At 43.6% G+C, this 12,925-nt stretch overlaps 1 protein-coding gene across 1 annotated transcript; it reads right to left on the bottom strand.

Moving 5' to 3' along the window:
- Positions 1–228: 228 nt before the first annotated feature.
- LOC134469973 (uncharacterized) lies at positions 229–7,990 on the bottom strand. The gene is made up of 3 exons (XM_063223998.1): positions 7,706–7,990; positions 5,708–5,804; positions 229–2,833 (listed from the first exon to the last, which is right to left on the bottom strand). Exons 1-3 carry the CDS (start codon positions 7,986–7,988, stop codon positions 2,002–2,004), a joined length of 1,212 nt encoding a protein of 403 aa, XP_063080068.1. The 5' UTR covers positions 7,989–7,990; the 3' UTR covers positions 229–2,001.
- Positions 7,991–12,925: the final 4,935 nt, after the last annotated feature.

Genomic DNA, 12,925 nt, shown 5'->3' with positions numbered 1-12,925 from the left:
GAAAAAGACTTTACAATTGAGCTTTTGCAAGATATTGAAATATAATGCTGTTGTCAGTGATGTCATCATGACGAGAAGCAAGTGGAGGAGGCAAGGTCACATATTGGGATGCACCCCTAGAGTGGGTATTTGAATATTGTGCAGCTTCACAGGAAGAATGGGTGGGCCCAATGGTAGAGCATAAAGTCTTATTATAGGCCTACACAGAGCCACACCTCCACCAAACTATCGCTTGCCACAAAGTTATTTTTTTATTTAATGAAATGAAATTGATCTGCACAGTTAAATGTCGTACACATACAACAAAAAGACAAATGCACATTTGTAGCTTATAAGAAGATGCAGGCACATAAAAAGGTCTCAAGCCAGTCACATATTGGGGTCAAAGTAGTGAGGTTCTCAAACAACCTTACAGTTCTTTACTTTTAACAGTCACATTCATCATCGAATAGACCAAAACACATCTTTAAAAAAGGAGAGGTTAACACTCAACCTGGTTATTTGGAAGTTTTGTGTATTTTGTGAATTTCAAAATGATTCAATTTTTAACACCCAATTTACTGGTCATTTGAATCCTGCACTAAACAAATAATCCAAGTATAAAAAAAATGAAATTAATACTAAAACTAATAAAATTGTAACTAAAACTTACAAAAAAGTTAAACTAACTAAAGTGGAAAATGCAAAACTTATAACTCACTTACTGAAAGCTAAAAGATAAAAGACACTTTACACATTATAGCATGATAGTCCATGTAAATTAGGATCTTATGGAGGAGCAGCGTAGGCCATGTGGTACGGAGGATGTCGATGTGAAATACAGTAGCTGAAGTGTATCAATTGTTGAGTGGGCCAAAATGGAGCGCAACCAACCTTCACCACCTGTGAAGCTTTCTGAATGCAGAGAAGTAAAGCATATGAAAAAAGAAGGAGGTGGATGCTATATCGCAGGCCGCCCAGACAAAACAAACAAAAAAACAAACAAACAAAAAAACACCACATAACTTAGCACAACTAATGAACCATCTCATTGAGGGACCTGGAATGACCTGGAAGGACATGATTTAACATTGTCATCGAGTTATATATCTAATATCTAATAGATACATTCATGAACTAATAGTTTCTCAAAAAAAGAAAGAAAAAACTACTTAAGGAGACCAATTAGGCCTCCCTGACTGAAACATCAGTAGAGCTCTAGAGCAGTAATGTCTACTGCAAACTCCCACCAAAAATATAACTCAGAGTTGGTTCAAGTTCAGGTTAAATACACTGTATATATGGTTTAACTCACAAATATGCCTCCACATTCTGCTTATTGTCTATAAACATACATAATTCATTTTCCATTCATACCAGAAATCCTGTCCTTGTGCCTCGTCAACATTCATGCATGTGGAATTGTGCATGGTGCAATGCAGTCATTGTTCCAATAAGCAGTATTGTACAGCACAAGTCTGATTACCTAAAAATCTGTGAATGGCACAACCCCAAACTCTTGTCTTGATTGACCTTCACATGAACGGCAATGATGGAATGGCAACTGCCAGAGCAAAACCAAGGATGCCTTTACAGTATCAACAACCCCGAAGTGTAATCACATGCATATGAATCCTTATTATTTAGTGATTGACAGGGCTGGACTGGTAATCTGGCATACAGGGCATTTTCTCAGTGGGCCAACAGTCCTCAGGGATACTGTTTTTTTCTTAGGGATTAGCCCACAGTTCAGAGTGGGCAGCCCATTGGTCCATCTTCAACATAGACAGTGGACTGAAGCAAACAGGATACAGAAGGAAAATTACCTGTATGTGTGACCTTTAATGCCAGCTGAAGCCAAAAAATGCCTGGGTGTGTTATTTCATTGGTCCCAGCCCAACCCTGAATGATGACTGAGAAAAGCAGAAAGAGTCCTCCATTATTCGTCTTCCCACAGGTCAATATCCTGGACGGTGTGGCTCTGCACTTGGTCGTCCAGGCTAAGACATATGCTTTACTTCATTATTCGTCCTCCCACAGGTCAATATCCTGGACGGTGTGGCTCTGCACCTGGTCGTCCAGGCCGGTGACGATGTAGTGCTGGGCATTGTGGTAGTCGTGCCTGCCGCTGATCATCTCCACCACCTCCCCGTTGCTCTGCAGCACCACGCGCTTGTTCTCGCCCTGGTACTGGCTGTGGTTGGCCAGCAGGTGCTGGAAGCAGGCCTGCAGGCCTCTGCTCATGGCGCCCGATCGCTCCAGGCCGCTCTTCACCTCCACCACCTTCTCCAGGGTCAGCGCCCGGCCGAGGTTCACCCGGCGCTGGGGCCGGATCTCGATGGTGGCCTGCGGGTGTGTGGTGCTGTAGGTCAGCTGCAGCTCCCCGCAGGCGATCTTCAGCTCCACGTTGGCCAGTCCGGCTTCGCTGGCGGCACTGGCGCCCACACCCGCACCCGCCCCTGTCGCAGCCACCACCTGCTGGGCCCGCTCCATGCAGCTCTCGAAGTCGTCACGGCAGCGGTGCCCGGCGAAGTGTGCCTTGGCGATGCTGGCGAGGGTGAGCCTGGCGCCCGTCTCAACGCGCTGCAGGAGCTCCGGAGAGCCCAGAGCCCCGCCACCATGCCGCACGGTGTACTGGAGGCTGGGGGTGCCTGCAGTGAAGCGAACCAGCTGCCTCTCCCCCTCCACCAGCATGGAGACGTCCCTGCGCTTGGCGGCGGGCAAGGTGTCCAGCAGCCGGGTGGCATACTCCAGGTTGGCCTTGAGCGTGCCGTCCAGAGCGCCCTCCTGACGCAGCTTCACCTTGGCCGCCAGAAAGCTCTCCAGGTCCAGGATGGGCACGGCGAAACGCTTCCTGTGAGGGGCGATCGCATGGAGAAACGTGGCAGCGTTTATGTATGTGAAGTACATAAAAGGATACCAGAGTAAGGAAGTACATTATAAATCAAATCAAATGTTTTGAATTTAAGAAGATGCAAATACTGAGAAAAATATAAAATAATAATAATAAAAGAGGTCAGGATGGGCACCATGACTTGCCTCCAGTTAGGACATGAACACATGAATGACACGTACAATAATATATTAATATAATGACAATTTTCCACCATATAGGACTTCTTTCATCTTTCTTTTTTCTTCTGTTAATGTTTGTGTGCAACCGAATCGTGAATTAGGTTGATACTGTATGTCTTAAGGGCAGATTATAGTTCAGCAACGGCGCCTGTTGCTTACGGTCGCTAACCACTGTTGATGTTATAGATCTGCGCACGAGGTGTCATGTCGTTAGCTACATTTGGCTACATAGCTACAAGGCTACAGTTCAGTAGTCAGACTGCAGGCATTGTGCTGCGAGTGCTAAACTGATGTAGTGTTTGTTTGCTACTTACTAATTCAGTCATTGTAGCTTCATTTATTTACACAGACTAGAAAGAAAGCGTTCGTATTCCACAGAATATTGACAGTTTGGCTACTGGAGAACTGTGCCGCCACGAGAAGAAGGAAGTTTCGAGACGACCAATCACAGCACCTTTTCTCTGCGACCTTCGCAACCGTCTGTCGCGTAGTCAGGATTTTTTTGAGGCGCGCGACGACGGTTGCAGAGCCTCTGCGCGGGGGGTGTGGTCGTGCACAGACGGTTGCACAGGCTCTGCAACCGTCAGCGCCAATAAGTATAAATTGGCCTTTAATGTCTGTAGCTGTGCGCAATATGTTTGCTCTGTCCTGTATTACGTTTATGCAGCTTGAGCCCTTAATTTCCAATGGGATCAATAAAAGAAAAAAGGGCTTTGTCAAAGATATATAATTAATGTTTCATTGTCAATTCAAAAAACAACGCAGTATGGTCACCAAAACTGCTGGCAAAAGACTATGAGAACACATGCAGTGCTAATGATAAATTGCGTGTCTGTCTCTTCTCCACCAAACAGCCCTTCAGACAGGTCTTTGTCCTTGTTATTGTGCTCTTCAATTGCTGCTCTAGGAGTGTTTGGAAATCGAGGACATCATTCATGCCGAGACTGTTTATCAACAAAACAGTGGCCTGGTTCCCAACTCAAAATACAGGCATGAACTTGTAGGGGTGGGAAGGTAATAACAACAACATAAAAGCCTTCCTTTACAGCCTTGCTTTCATATTATGCAACCTGCAATCTGTTCTCATAACACTGATGTGGAGAGGTCAAGAAAATATCACTCAATATTATTGTGACTCTCTGATGAAGACAGAGGTATCCATTGAAACATGTCAGTGAAGAAATTATTGTTATTTACTATGCTCCTTTTTTCATCAGCAACATTATTCAAATGTATTCGTTAATTTATTTCTTTAGAGTTAGTGGTCCGATTGGAAGGTGCCACTGAACATCTACATATGGGTGGTTGACGTTTAAGGGCGTAACACAATTAAAACAAAAGTTATTCCAATTCCTGAAAAAAAAATATGGAAAAATTTGGAAAAATAAATGAATAAATAAATAAAGCACTTAGTGGTCCGTGGAATTTCGCCTAATTTTTTTTTGCCATTTTTGGGAAAATGTGTCCTGCATCAACACATTGCATTGGCATGTCACACCACAGGAAAATGAAGTCACACCACAGGAAATTCACTGCATTATGGCCATTTTAATCCTTTTGTATATGACTGACATCTGAGCTCATGCTAACTTGATAATGATATTGCGTTTAATCTTAATATGTGTTTTCATTTATAATTTTTTTTTCCTTCTATAAGAGCAGTCACACCACAGGACACCATAAAATGAACCTAAGCATTGTGTGACAGAAACATTGCAATATGAAGACATATTAAGAGTTAATAGTCACCTTAAACTTCCACAGCACTCTCCAATAACTGAGGTACTGACTGGTTAGGAGCCAGTCTTTAAGACCCTTGTAGTTGGCCTTGCAGCTGCCCATTCACAAACATTGACATACATGTCACCCCACAGGACGCAATTTGTGTTACGAAATTGAACTTGTAGTTAATATTACTATCTTGAGATTTTTCACATTCACATATCTTAATATAAAGTTAATATCTATGCAATTGTGCCAAATGCTTCATACATTATTCAAAATGTTGGTTCATTTATATATATATTATATTCCAGGCTTCATTAATGTTACAGTCACACCGCAGGATATTTGACATATAAACATTTATATAAATCTTGACAAAAATGTTTCTTCTCTCATCTAGAGAAGACTAATATGAAACATAATGTCCCACATCTTTCATTGACATTTGTTTTTTAAAGGAAAATATATTTGTAGGTTTTTAACCAATGTTACGACAAAACAAGGCGTCACGTCAACCACCCATATACTGAGATGTTGGGTGGACTACAGTAATAAATACTACATAGATGGGCATGTGGACAACTCTGACCCTCGCAAGCAATTCCATTCAATTGAATTCAATCTGGCGTCAGTGTGATTTGTTGTGTTTATGTCTGAATGTTTTGAAACAAAAAAAAGAAATCTTATTGAAGCCACTGTAAACACCATCACAAGGTCAAATTTCCTAGCCGATAAATGGACATACCAAGTGAAAACATTTGGCTACATTTCAAAAATATATTTTGACAGAATTGTAAAACAACATTACATGTAAATAGCTGTCAAGACCCCTTCCAAAAGTAAATGTAACTTTCTAAGAAAGTATGCACACTATCCTGGTATGTTGTATCGACTTTAGTAATTGCCAGTCACCAAATATTTAACTCACGTGTCACACATGATGGCTGAGTGGGTATTCACCAACGAGTCTGTTTCCACAAGGCTGGTGTCGATTGGTTCACAGTGAGAGACTGGTGACATTGGTCCTTCAAGAAACAATTCATACAGTTAAGTTCATTTACCCACACATACGATTCCAGTGCAACATCCAGGTAATCCTCAGACATCCAGGGTTAGTTATAATTAAAGTGCTGGTGCACTGGTATAACTGTGCTCTACCAACAAGAGGGCAGAGAGTTTTAAACTACTAAACGTGAATTGTTAAAAGGTGGATGTCTCTCACTTTTGATGACGGTGGCCCCCGCGTTGAGGATTAAAATGCCACACAGTTCTGCAAGTGGACTTTATAAAGGCAAGCACGTGTCTCTAGCCAATACACTACCCTCATGAAAACACCTCAACACCAAACACACAGTCTAATGCATGTATACACATCCGAGATGGTTTCTCAGAACAGTCTTCCCTCAAGACCTTATTTACACATCAAGAAAGCAGGGTGTTTTCAGGAAGCTCCAATGGGATTATGTGACCAATGCTAGTATACTGTCAACAATGTATAGCTACACATAGTATTTGCAGCATGTGAATTTTTGCATACTAAGCTATTTGATTAATTTTCCCGTGGAATCAATAAAATAGCTCTACTGTACTCTTTTCTTCTCTTCTAATAGGGGGTAACTTTTTTCTTTTTGTCTCTTGTGCCTTTATTTGTGATAGTACAGTGATAGAGTGACATGAAACAGATGGGAAGAGAGAGACGGGGAAGGACTGGCAATTGACCTGGGCCGGAATCAAACCCGGGTCGCTGGTATAGCAGTCTACTAGTACCCTACTGCTAGAGCCATGGTAGGGTTAATAGGAGATAACTTCTTAACAGATATTTTGGGGTATTTGGGTTTTTATGCCTTTATCATTCCGATAGGACCGTGACAGAGAGACAGACAGTCTGTGCATGGTTACAGCTTAAACAGATAAGCCACAGCCACATCCTCTACCTTTTCCTCCGTGCAAATTGTGGTCTGTTAATGAACTTTTGACATGGACAACACATTATGTAATGGCAACATCATGGTAATCAACAATGTGGCTAGTCTATTGCGAGGACAAGGCAGGTAATAACTTGATTTAACTGCCAACAAGTAACTTCAGCAAAACCTTATGGGTTAGAAACTAAACATTAGAAGCGACAAATCAGCAGGTTATGTGGGATTTGTTTAAATCGCTGTGGAAGGACCAGAGGTTAAATCTAAGTGGGTTGAGCTCTTCCTCACGGGAGTCGAACCGGCAACTTGCATCTCAGAAGTTGCCGGTTCGACTCCCGACCCGCCAGGTTGGTGGGGGGAGCAATCAACCAGTGCTCTCCCCCATCCTCCTCCATGACTGAGGTACCCTGAGCATGGTACCGTCCCACCGCACTGCTCCCCATGGGGCGCCACTGAGGGCTGCCCCCTTGCACGGGTGAGGCATAAATGCAATTTCGTTGTGTGCAGTGTTCACTTGTGTGCTGTGGAGTGCTGTGTCACAATGACAATGGGAGTTGGAGTTTCCCAATGGGCTTTCACTTCACTTTCACTCTACTGTAGCCTAGGCCTACCACTAGCAGAGGGAGTCCTGCCACAGATTGTATGGGGCTGTGGTCCTGCCCAATGTTAACACTGGGTTTGGCATTATGGGGGCGGGGCTTGAAAAAACAAAACAAAAAAAAACCCTAATCTTTGGAAGGGATTAATGGCATTTTTTGCAGAATAGCCCACAACATTTTCAATATTTAAATACATTTTAACAGCTAACTTTACAAACCAATATACACAAACAAACTGAACTATTTATTTGTACTATTTATTAAAGCAAAAGAGGTCACTGAGTAAAGATAGTGAGGTCACAGTTTAAAAGAAACAGAGATACAGTGTTCCACAGCTCTGCGTTAGAAAATGGGGAAATGACGGACGTCGATGTGCCTCTTTTTTGCCGTATCTGGTTAACTTACTCATTTCACTGCTGAAGACAGTCATTTCATCGAGTTCGGCAGTCATTTCATCGAAATCGGGCATCCGCCATCTCTTCTTTGCCCCAGGTCGGGGGCTGCTACCTCTGGGTCCAGCTGATTCTCCATGCTTTGCTCTCAGATGGTACTTTAAGGTTGAGTTGCTTCGGTGGTATGCAAACTCTTTTTTGCACATTGTGCAACAAACCACTGCTTTATCTAGACTGCCATCAGGCAATTCTTTAAAAATAAATTTGCCTTCCAGTATTTCGGGCAGACGCTTCATCATTGTAGTGTTGTGTGCAGCAGCATAAATGGTGTACCAGAGCATTGTGCACTGACTGACAAAGGTTCCGCGTTATTTGTCACGGACCGTCCCCACACAGCTAAATTCTGTTCCGCTCTCATTGAAGCGATATCGCGCTTGTCTAGTAATATCTGCGAATGCGTTAATGCGTTAATGTTGTATAATGAATCATTATTAACGCCTAGCCTATTAATATAGGCCTACAAATTTGCACTTTTTATGTATCATTATTTTACTCTTCATCTTCTTTTACTAGCCTATGTGTTGGTCAAAGCTGTCAGTGTTTTTCTCTGAACACTAGGCCTATTGGAATGTTTTCTTAGGCTACCACATGCTACTTGCATTGTTGCATTTATTTATTTAGGCTATTTATTTATTTATTTGTTTTGTTGTTCATTTATTAATTCTTGTGTATATTGTTACTAACCAGACACTGTAGCCTACAGCACTTTAGTCAGTTTGCACTGTTTTGTGTCTTTTTCACAATGTACTTCTAGGCTATGTAAACATTGCTTTTAAAATAGTTCTGACACATTTTGTTTTTTGATTGTTGTGATCTGTGCAGGCATATTGAGAAATCTTTATTCATTCATTCATGGGAGGGAAACGAGACTCATAACTGTAGGAGCTCACATAGCCTATGAGCACTCGTCTCTACGTGTGTGCAAACCAGTGTGTGTGTGTGTGTGTTTGTGTGTGTGTGTGCTACACCAATCTACCTTTGTGAGGCCACTGCTATTGGAGCACATGCTGGGGCCCTCGCTCCATGGGCCTAAATCCCACCACACATGTTTTGACTGTGTGTGTGTGTGTGTGTGTGTGTGTGCGCGCATGCGTGCGTGCGTGTGCGTGCGTGTGCGTGCGCGTTGTGTATGTCTGTAAGCTGTGTGTGTGTGTGTGTTCGAGATTGTGTGTGTGCGTGTGTGTGTGTGTGTGTGTGTGCGTGTGTGTGTGTGTGTGTGTGTGAGAGAGAGAGAGAGAGAGAGAGAGAGAGAGAGAGAGAGAGAGAGAGTATTAGAACATCATATATCTGATAGTGGCTTAAAACCTATGTGCCCGTATTAGCTGTTCCAGAGGGCGTCCCCCTTTAAAAGAACACGATCTCTATCAGATAGGGACACAAGATAAGCACCGAATGTGATGATAACCAGACTGTGTAGTGATGCTATCAACTGTGAGGGTTTAGAAGAGAGCCCCTGCGTGTTGTGTGTGATAGTGATGCAGGGAGGAGATAGAGGAATGTGTCCGTATTCATGTTTTTGTTTCTTCTCTTGCTTTTCTTTTTTCCTCTTCTTTTTTTTTGGTTTGAGGCAGAAGTGTGTGCGTGCATGAGAGAGCGAGAGAAATAGAGAGAGATAGAGAGAGAGGGAGAAGATCCTGACAGTTGTCCCTTTTTTGATAGATAGTCCCCTCGCAGTCGCTCCCCCTTCCTTTTTTTAACCTAAACCTCTCTCTCTCTCTCTCTCTCTCTCTCTCTCTCTCTCTCTCTCTCTCTCTCTCTCTCTCTCTCTCTCTCTCTCTCTCTCTCTATCTATCTCTCTATCTCTCCATGTCCCCTGCGTCCCCCAAACACCCTCATCCTCCACCACCACCCCCAACCCCCCCACAGCAGCCCTGAGGCACGGGGATCCGCCGTCTGCAACTCACATGAGCCAGACCGCGGCACGGCAGGGAGGGTGTGTGTGTGTGTGTGTGTGTGTGTGTGTGTGTGTGGGGGGGGGGTTGTGGTGGTGGGGGGGGGCCTCTGTCATTCGTCAACGGCGGAAATTTGGCAGCACCACGTTGCCATGGGAACTGTCTGTTGCCGAGGAATGGTTTTGCATCACAAGGCCCTCTCCTCAAAATTGGTTCCAAAGCCACGCAGGTCTTTGCTCTCCACATGCACACACACACCCCCCCCCCCCCTCCCCACCCCACCCTCCTCCTCCTCCTCCTCCTCCAGCACACCAAATCACTGCACTCCGTCACCCCCAAACCTACTCCCCCTTTATTTGGCAGCTCACCTCCGACTGAGACAGAGTGCACCGCTGCGGAGGCGCGTCTGTCTTACGCACATCACTCCTCCTCACTCCAGTCACCTCATCCACCACGTCAGTTATTCATCACGGCTTGGCTCGGCTTGGCTATGCTCTGCACTAGGGCTGGGCAATATGACGATATATATCGTTATCGTGATAAGAAAGTGTATATCGTGACCTTTCTCCTATATCGTTTATATCGTGATAGTAATTTGTATCAATTTTATACAATTGAATGTCATTTCATTACATTTCATGTTGTCACAATACACACTATAAGTTCATGTAACTGTAAAAATAAGAATAAAAAGATACATTTTAAAGAAAGGTTGTTTGGCGACATGAAAAAATAAAGAGCAAATAAAGAGAATAACTGAAAACGTATGTAATTTTGCTTTATCGTGATATATATATCGTTATCGTGATATAAAGTAATCCATATCGTGATATAGTTTTTTTTTCCATATCGCCCAGCCCTGCTCTGCACTACCTTTCCTCTCCTCTCCTGTAATAAACAAACAGACAAGCGGAAAGGGAAACTAGAGACAAAATAGAGGCAAATCGTTGTAATTGAGCTGTTGTTGATTTGATTTTTTTTTTTTGCAAGTGAGAGCGGTGTGGCTGGCAGTTCTACTCTGCATACGGTCTTCCATGCTGAGCAGATTGATAGAATTATAGGCACTCTTTGACTCCTCATACACCATCAAATACATAATCCTAAATCCAGTCCTCTATAGTATAGGCTACTGTTATGTATGTTCTCTTAAAACTCAGTGTTATATCAACACTTCAAAAGTACTCTGGGACCAAATACACACATGTTAAATTGACTCTCTAAGTGTTGAATTAACATTGTATTTTTTACTGTGTAGACAAACCGCTCTACACCTGTGGCTTACGGCAGTCTCGTGTTCATTTGCATTTTCATACATCAAGGGCCCCCTTGAGGACATATGTAAACTAATGAACCACTTGTCTCCGGCACTGATGAACAAGCTATGCTTGTCATGGCACAGTCTGTGACTTCACTGTTTTCGTCTGAACATGGGTTTGTCTGTCTGCTGTGAAGCTGTTTTTTTTTCTCGTTTCTTTTCTTGGCATGGCCTACGCTGCTTAAAGCACTTTGAAAATTAGAGGGAGGATAAAGTAGGTCAGACAGAATGACTTCTGAGTGAACTGGCATGCTTGATATGGTGGTGGTGCAGAGGGAGGTCTTAGACAACCCAGGGACAAAGGGATGCCGTCAGAGTTAGTCTGAGTTACAGTTACTTACAGGGAAGTCGACCAGGGGCGGGGGCAAAGGGGTACTTGGTCCCGGGCCCAGGGGTAGAGGGGCTTAGAATTGGGTCCTCATTACATTACATATATTGAGTCAGAAGATAGGGTGGGGTGGGGCTTTTACCAGAGATATTCTATAGAGATATGCCAACATAATAGGTTTCTATGGGCACCTAACGCGACCAGGTTCCGGTCTGCCTAAAGGGGCGTGTCATAATGCTCCTACAATGAATAGAACAGTCCTTAGGTCTGCCTAGGTCTGCCTAAGGGGGGCCATAATAGAACCAGGAAACAATGGGCCAATGGAACCTCTCTCTCTCTACTCTCTCTGGTTCTACTGTCGATGACTTTGTCATGATTTGATTGGAGCTGTCAGCAAGCCTGGTAGCTTCACGACATGTGCTAAGATAGAGAGCGGTATTATCGGGTTATGTAGCTGGCTCTGATTGGCCTGTATAAGAGCATGTGCCCATTTTTGAACAACAATAACAATGTCAAAGTTCTGCCTGATTTTGGTTCGATGGATTTTGCCTTTTTGTGTTGTATGTTTATTTTGCTATGCGGACGGATATGATTTTTTTATTGAGACCATAACTACAGGTTATGATCCATTTTAGTAGTTCATTCCTGAAGTGGGAAAAGTGTGGTTGCTCTTTTGTGGACAGTCTGTAGGCATATGAATAGATAGATTATTTTATAGTCTTTTTGGAATTATATTTAGTATTGTAAGGATAGTGAATTAAATGGTGTAAATCAAATTAGCTGTGGAATGGTGGTGGAAAAAAAAAATCCGGAAAAGCATAAATGTATTTGGAAAGCAAACAGTTTTTATTGGTGTGTCTATTCGCGCACGCACGCACGCACACACGCAGGCACGCATGCACGCACGTGTGTGTGTGTGTGTGTGTGTGTGTGTGTGTGTGTGTGTTTGTGTGCGTGTGTTTGTGCGAGAGTGTGTGTCTCTGTGTGTATGCACGGGTCATGGAGGTTTAGTGAGCCGCACATACCCTCCATGTTACGTAAAAGCCACATGTGTAAACGGTTACATTACAATGCGCTGCACATGTGTTGCGTGTTTGCTTCGCTTCTCGTCTCCATGCACCTTCCCTCTCGCTGTGGTGCCAACAAGCCCTCGGGGTTGCTTTGGGTTCGGTGATGAATCGGAATGACAATTACAAGCGCCTCCCTCCCTCCCTCCCTCCCTCCCTCCCTTGCTCTCTCCTCCATCCCTCCCTCTCTCATCCTTTCTTTCATTTTCCTCCCAGCTTGTCCTCCTTCGCTCTCCCTTTTCTTCACACAACTCTCTCTCTCTCTTTGTCTCTCTCTCTCTCTCTCTCTCTCTCTCTCTCTCTCTGTCTCTCTCTCTCTCTCTCTCTCTCTCTCTCTCTCTCTCTCTCGTGTGTGCTGAGTTGGAGATGCGAAGGAATGCGTGAAGTCAATTGCGTGTGAGTTGTTGCTGTGCAAAGGCCAGAGCACTCAAGGTTAAATCGCACCGAATGTTTTTCCCCTTCCGTGGTCCTCTCTGTCTCTCTCTGCTTCTGTCTCTCTGTGTCTATCTCTGTCTCTGTCTCTGTCTCTCTCTCTCTCTCTCTCTGTCTCTGTCTCTGTCTCTCTCTCTCT

The sequence above is a fragment of the Engraulis encrasicolus genome, chromosome 19 (genome assembly GCF_034702125.1).
Source record: "Engraulis encrasicolus isolate BLACKSEA-1 chromosome 19, IST_EnEncr_1.0, whole genome shotgun sequence".
Classification (NCBI taxonomy): Eukaryota; Metazoa; Chordata; class Actinopteri; order Clupeiformes; family Engraulidae; genus Engraulis; species Engraulis encrasicolus.
Note: the sequence above shows the minus strand (reverse complement) of the source record. Positions and strands in the feature narration are given on the sequence as shown.